The 15,582-nt window shown below is 35.7% G+C and overlaps 1 protein-coding gene across 1 annotated transcript; it reads right to left on the bottom strand.

Moving 5' to 3' along the window:
* Nucleotides 1-540: 540 nt before the first annotated feature.
* LOC145297877 (uncharacterized) lies at nucleotides 541-4,564 on the bottom strand. Its single transcript, XM_080144203.1, has 3 exons — nucleotides 4,035-4,564; nucleotides 1,585-1,854; nucleotides 541-890 (listed from the first exon to the last, which is right to left on the bottom strand). Exons 1-3 carry the CDS (start codon nucleotides 4,144-4,146, stop codon nucleotides 541-543), a joined length of 732 nt encoding a protein of 243 aa, XP_080000329.1. The 5' UTR covers nucleotides 4,147-4,564.
* Nucleotides 4,565-15,582: the final 11,018 nt, after the last annotated feature.

Here is a 15,582-nt window from a genome sequence, read left to right on the forward strand (position 1 = left end):
GGATGTGAGAAAAAGTCAAACTGTTAGTAATGAATACTGTCTCTATTCATCGTCTTCCCACAAGGGCTGACTGTGACATAGGGTCTGTTTAATGCCAGGAATATTCAGCTTACTAAAAAGCATTACTCCGGATGAGATGCAACTAAATATTAAAAATTTCTCCTACTTGAACTAAAATTTAAAATATACTCTCATTCTTGCCGTATCATATTAGTTTTGAGGTCATTCATCAGGTCATTGCATTGGCAATTATTATCAGTCAAACCAGGAAGCGTGGAGCCACACTCAATGATGTGTGAATGCAATCGAGGGACTGAATAGAAGATACGACTGCATTTGGTGCATTTGTACTTTCTGTAGACTTTGTATTCTTTTATATTTTTGCAAATACTTATGTCAAGAATGGACCGCCCAAGAATACCAACCTGATTGGGAATAGGGTAGTGCAGGTCTGCAATGTTGCTACCCTGTTCTACCTCTAGGAAATTGCACTCTATATTTGGGTGCTCTTGTTGCTGGTGGCACAAACACAAATCTAAATTAAGAAAGTGTTTGTGACAAACAGAACAAACAATCTATATTGTTACTGTAGTGAGGATATAAATTTTCCTTGTCCTCAGTGTTAAAATTTGAAATAGATTTTTTAAAATATTTTTGCTTTTGATGAGGGAGAAGGCCATTTTTCGATAAATTGGCAGTAATCTCTCCTGTGTCATCTTCCCATATAATAAACGAATTAATTGGAGGTTTTGGGGATTCTTCAGTTTTTTTAATAGCAAGTGCCGTTTTGAATGGAGGAGACAATTCTTCATGGTGATTAGCAGTCCTGTTTTTGTTCGCCTTTCCTTTCATGGGTCCATCGTGCATATAAATAATAGGCTTGAATGGATCTGAAAAATAGCAAAATTTAAAGTCACCACTCACAAATATTTTAGGCGTTCAAATAATTTTTAAAAATGTAAATCATTTCATTCTGAATAGTTTATATATATTTTAATTCACATTAATCAAAGGATTTTAAACAAATAGCTACCATTAAATATGCAAGTAAAAATACCAAGAATAAATGAGCTTATGTTGATATGATTTTTATTCAGGTAAATTCTACAAACAGGAGAATAATGGAGATTAAATTTTAGTAAATTTTATACACAAAGGTTTAAATGCTAGAAGAGTTACCTGGCGGGACATGAAATGTCAATGGAACTGTTTAGCAAACATTTTACAACAGACATTATCCTCTAATCCCAAACAAAATAAAGAGCATCTGTATGCCAAAGAACATCTATGTAAATAAGCTCTTTCACTTGGCTAGTGTTGAAAGTCCGATAACTCTTGTATCTCTATTACCTCCCTTCCCCTCTACATATCCCATAATCCCTTTTTTGTTCTTTCCCTTAATAAAGAATTCCTCTCATCAGTCAACACGTGTGTCTATTTTCCTCCTTTGAATTCCTGTTCATTTTTATCTCTATTCCACTAAAATGCACCACTCAACAGTCAGCTACTCTGCTAAGAAAGACGTAAAAATAAGATGTACAAATATAATTTAGCTAAAGAGACAAGTGGGATGAGAGAACTTACCAGAGTGGATGGCCTGATGTCTGTTGAAATTCTTTTTAGAAGTAAACTTCATCTTGCATGTGGACCAAACCAATTGTATCTTTACAAGTACAATTGGATTAAATGAGGGTGAAGTTGGACTTTCAAGAACATTTTCTTTTTTTCTTCTCTTGAATTTCATCATCATTTTCATTCCATCTTCATCCTCATGAGTATCATGTGTCAACGATTCAGTTTTGGTACATATTTCTGAATAACTTCGTTTCTTGCCAATGTTTTCACATTGATTTTCTACAGAAAAGAAAATATAAATTCAAAATATTAAATATCAAAATATTTTTCAGCTTGTTTTTTTATGATAAAATGGATATATAATTTTTTGTGGAATAATGAACAAAATCTTTCACTAATCAACATTTTTATTAAAACAGTTTTCATTTTTTTTTTGAAATAAAATTGAATTTTTATCTTGTAGAATAATGAAATTTCCACAAATCAAGAACACTCTCAATAAATTAAACAAATGTGCGCAGTTGTTATTGTTAAGTATTGGGTTCACAAGACGATTCTTGCAGAATTTTTAATTTTGATTTCAAATGATGTATTTTCAAATAAGTTTTCGTTATAATACCTTTACTTTATATATCATTTAAATGAGGATTTTTTGCTCTATCAAATCATTTAAATTACAATCATTTTAAAACAATTGTTTTTATTTCAGAATGTTGAATACAAACAAGATGGAAAAAAAGAAAATTCACACAATTTTCTTATTTCAATTCAAGTAAGGCAGAAAAGCTGCTGAAACAGCTTGCAATATCAACAAAGCATTTGGCTCAGGAAGCAATACTGAACGCACAGCACAGTGGTGGTTTACCATCGGATGTTGACAACAATCAATTAAGAGCCTAAGTCGAAGCCAATCCATTTCAAAACTGTTTAAGAACTTGTTTCTGAATTAGACGTAACATATATGACAATTTCCAACCACTTGAGAGAGATTAGAAAGACAAAAGGACATGATAAATCGATAACACACGAATTGAACAGCAACCAAAAGAAATACCGTTATGAAGTGTCATCTCCCCTTCTTTTATGCAACAAGAAGGACCTTTTTCTCGACCAGGTTATGACTTGCAATGAAAAGTGGGTTCTTTACGATGCTCAGCTCAATGATTAGATGCCGACAAAGCTACACAACATTTCCCAAACTTAGAGTTGCACTAAAAGAAAGTCATGCTGAGTGTTTGGTAGTCTGTGACCAGTCTCATCCATTATAGTTTTTAGAATGCAAACGACACCATTACGCAGAGAAATACTGTCAAAAAATGAATGAAATGCATCAGAAAAGCATTAGTTAATAGAAAAGGCCCAATTTTTCTCACGACAATGCCCGACCAAATGTTGCTAAACCAACACTACGAGTTGAATGAATTGGACGAAAAACTCTGCCTCAGCAGTGATAATCTCCAAACATCATATTCAACGTTTCTACACAAAACATAGGTTGATATTGCAATTTAATAAATTACAATTAACATCGTTTGACTTTACATATTTTTATTTTAATAACGTTTGTAAAGAAAATTATTTTCATGTTTTTCACAATTAAAATAAATGAATTTTATCTTTAAAATCCATGAACCTACCGACTACCACTTTTTCAAGCATCTCAACAATTTTCTGCATGAGAAATGCTTTAAAAACCTAAGCGATATCAAAAAACCAGAATGCAAGATGTTTATGTTACTGACATAAATACACTTGTTATGTGTTTGCAAAAGTGTGTTGATTTTGATGGTACGTATTTTGATCAATAAATCTTTGTTCGAGCCAAGATATGGTCATCGGTGTGGCGGTTACCATAATGTAATTCTTGTTGGGTAGGTCACCATTTTGGCGGGCCCCCCTTTTGGGGAGTTGTCGAAATTAATAAGACGAGAGTAGAATCCAACCTGGGAATAATAATAAAGAAACAAAATAACTTCCAAACGAAACGCTTTTATATTCATTTCAGCGTACAAGTGGTATCGGGTTATAGAAAGTTTGTGATTTTCATTTTTGTCCCCTGACTCTGGAACCACTCGCGTCTCCGTCTTTTTGCTTCCAACACTTTTTGTATCTCTCTTTTTGTCTTTCCCACTAGAACTGTTTTCCGTCCTGATTGGTTACAATCTCTGGTCACATTTTTGAGGAAAAGAGGAAGGAAGGAAGGAAGGGGGAAAGGGAAGAGTAGAGAGAAAGAGACATATAATGGAGAAATAGTAGTCTTGACTTCACTACATCTGAAATTACAAGTTAAAAACCGCAAGAACTTTCTTGTCAACCTAATAATTTATGATGGGTTTTTAAAAGAATAATTAATTAAAAAGATAGAAAAAAAAATTGAATGCTAATCTGAAAATGGCCATGGTTAATGTCGATAATTTTTATAAAAATGTCTTTTCATTGTTGAAATTATTTCTTCTTACCTAAACCATCATCAACATGTGACTTTCTTTGCAAAATACCATGGAGGGTTTTGGTTTCCATAACTTTCACACTTGCAACATCCATCAGATTCCGTGATGGAGCACTGTCCATGGCAACTACAAATTCACAACTTGCTGTGCAATCTGAAAGAAAGAAACTTTTAAATTTCAACTTTTCACTTCAAGTTTTAAATGGAAAAATATTTTAAACTTTCTGAATCAAAACTGATAACATCAAAGATGATAACATTTTAAAACTATATTTAAACAGAATAAATATTAAACTGCTAATTCTTTGATAAGCAACATTCACTTTCAGACCTTTACTTTGCATAAAATTTTTCTAAGTCTTTATACAAGTAGGTTTTCACAGGAACATACTAAAGCATACAGCATTTCTTTTGGACAATCTCTTTTGAACCTTTTTTAGGGGTTTGAATTTTCTTTTCTTTTTTTTTAAATTTACAATTTAAAATTTATTTTTTCTAATTTTTGACTGATTAAATTGTATTTTCAAGAAAATTTCGTCAGCAATATTTTTTTTATTGTATTTATTTTTAAATTTTTTACCTATGTTTTTTAAGCAATTATTTTCTTTTTCCTCATTTCTCTTTAATTTTTGCCCATATTACAAAATATTTTTCCGATAGTTTCTAATTCGTTAATTCCAAATTTTCTTTTAATAAAAACAACAAAAAATTAATTCACTTAAAAAGTTATAAAAACAATAAAAGTTAATTTATTTAAAAGTTACTTAAATTAATAAATAAATAAAAGTTTTCCCTTGTTTACGTTTTTTTTTTAAACAATATTTTAAGAAAATTTCAAGGATAGCTTTTAAATTTGGACTTTCATTTAAATTCGTTATTTTTTTTTAAATATAAAATAAATTTTAAAAATTAAAAAAAAAATGAAATTAAATAAACTTGGGGGTATCTTTTGTGTGTGTTTTATTTAACACAAAAGATGAAAAATATTTAAGGGCGTGTAGAACTGACGATATTTGGAAAAATATTAAAAATGGAAATCTTTGCATGACTCGACAATTTTTGTTTTTTAATAATTACGTCATAAACCACATATTGTTCTGATCTCCATTTTTTTTTTTTTTTTTTTTTTTAACTTTCGGAAACAAACGAAAAGGAACGATTCTGACCAAAATTTAAATGTGATATTCGTTTTCAAAGTCATTTTAAAGTCTCTTGGGGAGTCGGGTTTTTTTTCTGATTTTTTTACTGATTAAATTGTATTTTCAGGAAAATTTTGCCGGCAATATTTTTTTAAATTTTATTTATTTACGATTCAGTTAAACAAACGATAAAGAAATTTGGCGAATAATATAAGTTTAGAAAAAAACATTTTAAACCATAAAAAATGTTTTACCTTTTGTTTTTTAGACAATTGTTTTCTTTCTCCTCGTGTCTTTGATAAACTGCACAAGCGCCAAAATGTCTTGCAATCAAGACATTTGTCTCAGACTGTTTAAAAAAACTTTTTTTTTCTTTACAATAAAATTTCGGGTATAAGTTTTAAAATTAAAGAAAAATATGAAATTAAATGGACTTGGGGGTATCTTTTTTTGTGAAAAATAAAAGATATTTTAGGATGTGATGAAATCTAAAAGGATGAAAAATATTTAATGGCGTGTAGCAATTACGATATCTGGAAAAATATTAAAAGTTGAAATCTTCGTATGACTCGACAATTTTTTTTTTAATTACGTCATAAAACACATTTTTTCCGATCTTCATTTTTTTTTTTTTTACTTAAAAAAAAAAACAAACTTACGGGAACAACCGAAAAGCAACGATTATTTAGATTTAGATTGGAATGTGTTTGGTATATCAGTTTCGTCCGCACTTTTCTGAAATATTTAATAGAATTCCTCAAAGATGCCTTTTCTGACTTTCACTTTCACTCTTGAAAGACATCATCAGTCGCTGCGGTAGTCGGAAGATTCGTCCATGAAAAATTTATCCATTTTTGCTTGGTGAGAAAAGTAGGCCATTATTGAATAAATATCAATTGAAAACACATTTTATGGCTGTTCTTGAAGGAAATATTGTTTTTGAAAGAGACTACACCCTCATAATATTTTTTAAATATTTTTACTTATTTACTGTTGTTTGAAAATAAAGTAAAATCGATGTTTCTAAGTGATCATTTTCTACGTAGCTGATAAGCTTTTAGTTTTAAAGCGTTTTCAATAAAAAAAAAAAAAAGAGGCCAATCCCCGTAATATATTTTAAAAATATTTTTACTTATTTATTGTTGTTTTAAAAAAAGATAAAATCAATTTTTCTAAGTAGTCGTTTTTAGTTGGATAAGTTTTAGTGTTTTAACTTATTTTAAAGCGTTTATCAGTTCTAAAAACAAGTAGTGTCAAGTGTTACGTGAGGACAAAATAAATGTCACAGCAGAAACAGTAATTTCAGTTCTATTTTCGTATTGAAATCGATCTGTTGCCTTGTTACGGTGGATCGAAAGGTGTTTAGTTATGAAATAAAGACAAGAAAAGAAGTCTCATTCTAAGATTTGAAAGCAACTTTATTAGTAATCTTCGTTGGTAGAAATATAGGAGAGAAACGGGTTGTATAGAATAAAGGTTAGTTGTTGGAAGTGTTCCTGTGTGGAAACATGGATTAAAAATTAGACAGGCTTGAAAAGTGTTCAGTAGATACATGTTGAAGTTGGTAGTAAAAGCGTGTATCTATCTATGGACGGGGACAAAAGATTAGAGTCCTGTGGTAAAAAAAAGAATATATGTGTGTACTGCATGTGGAAGTCTATGTTTGAAGATAGCCATGTTGGCTTATTTGTATTCATGCTAGTCGAGGCCAAAAGGGTCCGTGTGAGGTTGCGCTCCAACAGAGAGGTGTGGTGTCAGCAATAGCCAGGAAAAAAGAGAGAGTCTGTTGCTGGCTAAACGCCTTACACACTTCGGTAAAACTTCGGATTTTTCAAGCCAGGAAGAAAGTGGATTCAAAATCTGCAGCCACAAGAATTCACTCCTGCTTGTGATTGTTGCAATCTTCATCTGCTATAGTTGTGAAGGAATCAATTAGTCATACAACTAATAAAGTAGACACAATGTTGGTTGGTTGTTTTTGTTTTACGGCATATCAACATTTTCAGGTTATTTAATGCTGAATCCAAAGATTCAGAAGAAAAATTTTTTAATAGAATATATTTGTTGTTTCCAAGTCGGTTTCTATTTAACCTATAGTTGGGACCCTAACAGGTACTACCACTCCGGGTCAGAGTGGACCTGGGAGCAATGGCAATTAAAGGGTGGTTCCACACTCTCCAAAGCCTGCAAGCTGGGGCCTCACCACTGGATATAGTTTAAGGTCATATCCAGGACCAAAGTAGACACAAGGTAATCGCAATAGCAAAGAAGAAAGTCTAACACAGATGATTGGTTAAAGACAATGCGTATTATGTTTTATTTTTTTCCGTGAAAAAAGTCAAATGTATGCCAGTTGATATCATGATCAGCTGCAGCGAGAACGGGTGTCTAGCTGTGTTGAAATTAATGCATCTCTGAAATAGAATGATGTGCTCCAGGTTAATTTGGTCTGGTAGCCGCACTTTAGTGGGCACTGGAACAAGTAGCTGAATGTTAATGAGCACTGGTATGGGTAGCTGGATGTCAATAGGCACTGGAGTCCTACTCCAGTGCCTATTGATATCCAGCTACCCTGTCAGAAATTTAATTTCTTCCTTCTTTTCGTCGTTGTCTTTTATCTTTCCCCCCTTCTTTCCTTCTTTAACTTTACGTCTTTTTAACGAGCTGCTGCTGCTGCTGAAAGAATCACGCCACAATTGGTTCTACTAAGAGATATTTTTCCCTCGAAAATTCAACAAGTGCACTAGAGAGCGGAGCGAAAGTCAGTTTTGGACAGAGATTCCACGAGGGTAACACGCAAGTTACGAGCTCTGGTCCTACTCAGACATTCAAGTCTTAAAAATAGTAAAAGTTATTTCATTGTTCATAGGAATGAATAATGAGTTTCAGTAAGAGTCGAATCAAGTTGGTTGACTCGAAAAGAAAAGAAAGAATCAATTCTAAGAAGAGTTTATCTATAAACTTGACGCACAAGATGCGATTAAATGTAGGCGTGTGGAAACCGAAATGTCTTTCCATGTTGTAACCAGTGAGAATTTCATCTGACAAGAAGGACGAACGAAGGTTTTACAAAACAACATTGAGTTTTCAAATTCAAGGATTATTTTCAAAAGAACTTTCAAGGATTCTGTCACTGAAGTGAGGACAGATCGATTTGGAGTGGCGTGAAGAAAATATATATGTAAAAAAAAAAAGGACTCACACACATATATATAAAGATAAAAAAAGAAAGGTTAAAAAAACGAAATCATTGTTTTACGCAGTAAGTTCTCTTATTCTAATTTTCTCTTATTTCTGTACTCTCTCTCTAGTGTTAATTAAGCCTTTAGTGCTTGCCACAAGGACTTTTTATGGCATTGGAATTGGTGAACATATAAACTGTATTTTCTCTTGTAAATTGAACATATAAACTTTTTTCTCAATAATTGAACTTTGCAGCTTTGCTGCCTTCTTTCCCCAACCCTTATGCTTTCTTTTTCCCTCAATAAAATGTCAATATTTTTTTATTCTTAAAAGTATTTCCTTGTCTTTATTTTATCATGTCCTGATTTTTCTAGGCTTATTAACATGAACCACGTGGGATAACCTTCACGGGACTCAGTGAATAAATTTCCCGCAACCCATGGACGTCAGTGGATATTGGTATGCGTAGCTGGGTGTCAGTGGGCACTGGAGCAGGTGCCAAATGTCAGTAGGTACTAGAGCAGATAGCTGGACGTCAGTGGGCACTGGTACAGGTAGCCGGACATAGTGTGTACTGAGACAAGTAGTTGGATGTCACTGAGTGCCGATATGGGTAGCTGGACATCAGTGGGCCACAGAAGCTAGGGATTGCAAGGAGTGAGCTGGAAGTGCTAGAGGCTGCAGGAGTAATCTGGAGTCACTGGAAACTGTAGGAGTAAGCTGAAAGTGCTAAGGGCTGCACAAGTAAGCTGGAGAGCTATTGGAGTGGGCTGGAAGCGCTGAAGTCACAAGCTGGGGTCAATGGAAGCTGCAGGAGTGGGCTGGAGTACTGGAGGAGTTAGCTGGGGCTGTTAAAGGCTGCAGAGGTAAGCTGGAATCGCTGGAAGTTGCAAGAACTGTAGTTGCAGGCAGTGAGGGGGAATCCCAGGAGGTAGGCAGCTGTAGAGAGTGGAGTGTTCATCACATTCTGCTGTTTCTGGTTCCCACAGCCATTGGGAATGTTGATGAAAGTCAAGTTAGGATGGGAGTGCTCCTAACTCCCGAGCTGAACAGAAATTTTTGTGAAAGCATCTTGTTTCATGGAGAGCTGTTCATGCTACAGTTGACTGGCACCGATAAACAAAGTGCTGTAATTAATTTTAGACAGGATTTCTTACATGCAAAAATATCTTCCACTTATATTTTATTCTCTGCCCCCAAATAAAAAGTCTGTTATTTTGTTTTCATTGTGGAAAATTGAGCTTTTTGTTTTTTCTTTGTTGTTGAAGAAAAAGTTGTTGCTATTCTTTGAACCCACGTGGTCCGTGACATACTTCTAGGCATGTCAGGCTTCCGTTGACGGCATGTTTTTGTTTACAAACATGGGAGTGGTTAGTAAGCAAAGCATAACAGCCTCTCTCTTAACAAGCACTCAGAAGATAAAATAATATTTAAGCAAAGATGTGTCACACTGACAAGGTCTTGCTAAATATTAAAAATTGAAATTACTGCATGACTCAACAAAAATAAAATACATCATAAACTATTTGGTATTCTAAAAAAAAAAAACTTTTGGAAACCCTGAAAATGAAGGATCACATTTATTTAGATTGGGATGAATGTGTGGAATCTGTTTCATTCTCATTTTAAAATTTTTGTTAATAGAATTTCTCCAAGATGCCAACTCCCCACTTTTACTTTGATGCTGGTCTCCCCAGTTGTCTATGGAACTTGGAACTACATTATTTACATACAAAATTCAAAACAGCAAATTAATGGAGACCATTAGACCAACGAGCCAAACGAGCTAGAACATTTACTTCCAAATTTCGCTCATCTCATTTCTTTTCTCACACTCCCATTTAGAGATTGACTCGTATATTTTCAGCTCAAAAAAATAAGAAAACATTGAGAGGTCTTTTCAAAATAGATTATTCTTCAAAAAGAATTCAGAAGGGTCTTATTAATAGATTAATGCAATGTTTTAGTATGTATTGAGATTTGCAAATCATGTCTATGTCGTTACCTGGACGTTTCTTTTTTTTTTGCAAGAAATTTATTGCATATTTTTGCATAAGTTATGCCAATGTAAAAACAAAAAGGAAATGGCATTTACGGTTTTATTTGATTAAAACCAAACAATAATGAATGTGTTTTAAATATCAACAAAAACAAAAGTCAGCAGTGAAGCAAAAATCATAGGGTTATCAGTCTGTCATGATATAAGTAGAATGGTCATTTCAACATGATAGAAATAAACTAAGAAAAGCTTAAAATATCTACTCAGGCGCATAATTTTTTAAACCGGATGAATGGTTTCATCAACCAAGCAGGCTGATCTGAGTTTTATATATATATATATATATATATATATATATATATATATATATATATATATATGTATGCATGTAGGTGTGTGTGTGTGTTTGTGTGTGTGTGAAATGAATTAACCTAATAAAGAATTTATCTTTAACAACGTAAACCTATCAAGATAGTAAAAATTCTACACAATTAAGGGGAGCAATTAATATGTTAAATAAAAGATGAGGAATAAAAATTACATATCACTTTAATATATCATCAAATTAAGGTATCCTTACTCCCCAAAACTGATCCTTCTCAATTCGCCATACTGCATGTGTACGGGAATACGTCTGCCTTATTTGCTGTGTGGAGCAATTCCTACTCTAACCGGTAACTGGTAACCGCAGCCAGCCCTTTTTTTTTGGCTCACAGCATGTGCAGAACACAGCTTCCTAATGTGTCTTCACTCTCCATCAATACGGCACATAATTGATGGAAGCTCAAATATACCTCCCCACACACAAATCGCAACTCGCTCCGACCACATAAAAAAAAATTTGCCGCTGTTACAAAACCCTTCTATTCAACTCTTAACTTATTGCTGACCTCTATATCTTATAATCCCATAGTCTGTCTTTTTTTTTTTCTTTTCTATTTCCTACTTTGGTACACCACTAAAATTTTCTTATTTATTTTCTTTTTCTATTAAATTAATTTAAATAGAATAAACAAACTCACAATCTACTTTTGATTGCATAAATTTTGTTCTAGAATTAACTAGAGTCGTTTGTTTGTCTTATTGGGAGCGACATCACTAACATCACGCTGGTCAAATGAATACAGCTCGTTTTAAAAAAAAAACAAAAAAACCTTGTACATATTGTCATCTGGGGCTTTAAGTATATCCAACCCCTAGAGTGAATGCGGTATTGTGGTGAATGCAACTAGTTATAGGGAATAGACAAGTGGACGATGACCCTCGACCCCCATTACCCCCCCCCCTTTCTGGCCTCATGCCACATTTAAAAAGAACTGCTTACATATTTTATATAATTTTAACTTCAAAATTTGTGAAATCTGTAATTTTTCTTTTTAAATAAATAATCCAACGCCCCAATATGCTTTGGAGCGTAGAGCTTCACTCGGTCGCTAATCGGTGAATTACATTTGAGAGATCCAAAGCCCGGAAGGGCACTCATTAGTATCGTCTCGGGAGATTTGCGAGCGGTTTTGAGTTCACTTTGAGGATCGCTTCACACGACTGTCCAGGCTCTGCGTCCAGGAGTTTGACAACTATTTGGCTGGCTCGCCCCTGGGAGGCAGCTGGAACGGCTAGTTGTGATGGTCGGGTTAGAGTGTGAAGCAGTTGCTGTGTTGAAGCAGGTTGGTTACAACAAATCACCCAGACTCGATGGTCTACTCTATGAATTGTACTTGAGGCTGTCGCACATATTCGTTCCCATTCTGACAAGCGTGTTTAACCACTGGTTTGACACGAGATCCATCCCGAGTCAGGTTACCAAGGGAGTGGTCACGCTTCTTCAGAAGAAGGATGGGTGTGTATGGGGGGGACCAGATGATTATAGGCCCATCATGCTCTTAAATGTGGATGTGAACATTTTGGCCAGAGTTCTTGCGAATCGTTTGTAGGTCGTTATCATCGACTTGGTCGAACCATCAGAATTATGCTGTGAAGCGAATATCGATTCAAAACAATTTGCACTTGAGACTCGAGCCATTATGATAGTTTCGTGTTGATTAAGGCACTCAAGCGGTATAGACAAGTCACAGGGGCAGTTGTCAATCTCAGCAAGTCCGTCAGCCTAATGTTGGTTGCCTGGCAGGGGTCGTTAGCACTGCCGGGCTCTTTTGACTGGACAGATGGCCTGGTTCGCATACTCGGAGTTTGGTTTGGACCGGGCCTCCAGCTTGACAAAAACTGGTTGGAGGTATAGACAAAGGTCAGAGCGTCTGTGAGGACTTGGCTTCGGAGGGGATTGTCCTTCAAAGGTAGAGCGTCTTTCCGCTCATCCTTTACCGGCTGGCTGTACTTGCTCCAAGATGGCGGTTGAATTGGTTTTCGATCGTCCTATTTCTCTCGGGAAGATTATTTGATGGTGGACGAATAGAATCCATTGGTAAACATATTTTTCTGTTGACGGTGTTACAAATTTAGTGCTAGTCTCGGATTAGGTGTACTTTTAAGTCCACTTTACATCACGCAATGAACAGGATTTATTTTTACAGGATTATTTTTACAGGATTATTTTCTTACCAAAATTGAAATAGTAATAGCGTTAGGACAACGCGATGACAAACATTACTTGCAACTCGTTCATCAGTTGCACTGGCAGAGAAAATGTGTCGAACCAACCCCATACCATAAAACTGGAATGATCTGTGATCAAGGATGGTTACACCAAAGACACTGGGCATTATTCATCAATATATGGACCCAGTACAAACAAATGTGTAGTTTAACCGACCAGTCAAAATATGCAACGAGGTAACAATGGCTTGCTTGAATAAGGTGACAGACTTTTGTTCGAGCTACTAGGGCACAAAGCTCTCATGATAGCCACAGAACAGCTCCTCCGTCATATACAACTCATTGTGGTGAAAGGTTTATATCAAGAGGTGCATAGAATTGAGTGGCCCTGAAATACTGGAAGTATTGGGATGCACTAGCGACGTGCTAATACCAACTACCCATAGGATATGTGGCAGTATGGATGACCCACTACACATTAACGGCATAATTTTTACGTTGGCCTTAAAGAAACCAGAGAAGTCATTTACATATCAGAAAACATGTCGGGATTTTGCTTATCTGAGTCAGCACTGAAAGACTTAGAGTTAACCCCTCATGACTACCCACACCAGATATCAAAAGCTGACATGTCAACCTCGAATAACGGGATAGCACCATATGGAAGTTCCCAAAGATAAATGGTTCTGAAAACCTACTCCATTAACCTCTATTGGAAATAGTAGGGAAAATTTGAACCAATGGTTATGAAGCACTTCAAATCAAGTGCATTCAATACTTACCTCCATCAACCATTACAAGTGATGTAAGGGAGACCACTGGATATAGCATTCGCGCCTGGAGAGAAACCATTAGCTGTGCAGACACACATCACTATCCCCCATCATTGGAAAAAGAAGGTGAAGGATGCTACCCTAAACAAACTGTTCGTTTTTGGGGTGCCCAGATTTATTAGTTACAGTGGACCAGCAGCCACTTGTAAAAATATTCTCACATCAGGTCCTGGAAAACATAAAGAATCCACACTGGTTTTCTTTCAAAGAACGGTCATTAATGTACAGGATATAGATTAAGCCGGTTCCTGGAAAACTTAACGCTGCACAGGACTGCATCTCTTGATACACGGCACAATCAAGATACAGCAAATTAAAGACCACTGATACTACTCAGCAGATCGAGGGGCTATGTAAACTTCAATCAAAGCCGTGTATATGCAAGACCCTTAATTTCAAGCTATAACCTGGGATAGAATCATGGCAGCTGTAGCCACTGATGAGAAATGCCAAAACATTAGTGATATATATATGAGATGGGTTCCTGAAGTCAAGACACAAACTGACAACAAAGGTCCGGCAATTCTGGCCAATGGCAGACCAGTTATATTGTTTGGAAGAGGTTCCCAAAAAAGGGGATAAAATTCTGATACCAAAGCAGCTTACAGCTGAAGTACTAAAGGCACTGCACTCCGCCCATATATGAATGAATGGAACGTTGACTAACACTAAACAATGATTAGTCTAGATGCTAGTATCCGACAAACAAGATCACAATGTTGAAAATGCAATTCGATTGCTCTACCCCAACTGAGAGAACCACTTATGCTATCCTCAAACACAGAATTCCAATTCCAAAAGACTGTCACGGAGAAGACTGGATATGCATGGGAAGAGTTACATGGTATATGCAGACAGATACACCAGCTGGATTGAAGTTGTCCTGCTACCATCAAGGAAGACTACAGTAGCATGTGACGCATTGATGGGTTGATTCTGCGCGTATGGTGCATTGGAGGTGATATCATCCGATGGAGATCCACCATTTGACTCATTAAAGTATAAATCTTTCTGTGGAGACTGTGGCTAAAAGAGACATATATCATCTGTACATTAATGCCAAATTAATGACTGAGCCAAACTAGACTTAAAAACAGCCAAAAGAATGCTTATGGACTGCATTGATGGCTACGTCCACCTACACCAGGATCCGGCAACACAAGCAATGATGACACATAGGAACACACACCACCAGGACTTCAGATTATCACTAACTGAAATATTATATGGTCAAACAATAAGGATCACCTGCCTATACTTCACAAAAAGCACCTCATGTACGATCGTTGGACAGAAACCAAAGAATTAAGAGAAAGGGCGATGGCAAAAAGGCATGTGCTAAACAATATGCACAGCCGTCCGATTCAACAGCTTCTGGTCGGCAAATCCGTTCAAGTTCAAAATCAGGAAAGACCATATCCGCGATTATGGAGAAAAACAGGGAGAGTTGTCAAGATCATGAGTAATAAACAATACCGCGTACAGTTGGATGGAAGTGGCAATATCAGACTACAATCATCGTTTCTTCCGGAAGAAAAAAGTCTCATGGATACACCAGATTATTTGCCTATACAACTACTTCCCCAAAGGCCAGGAATGGAGGACAGCATATTCCGATGTGACATACACAGGATGACAGATGTGGAAAAGATGGATGATGACGTAGTGATGGCAGACGACACATCTGATGCAGATATCGAGGTGTATAACCAAGACCCGATTATGCAAATACCAACGAGTCTGATCCCACGTCCAGTATGAGATTAACAAGTGACCACAAAACACCACTGTTGTGGTCATAAGTTGGGGGGGGGGGGTGAGCATGTAGAGAATGGGGATGACCGATGAGAC

The sequence above is a fragment of the Euprymna scolopes genome, chromosome 18, assembly GCF_053919585.1.
Source record: "Euprymna scolopes isolate OS-2025 chromosome 18, ASM5391958v1, whole genome shotgun sequence".
Taxonomy (NCBI): Eukaryota; Metazoa; Mollusca; class Cephalopoda; order Sepiida; family Sepiolidae; genus Euprymna; species Euprymna scolopes.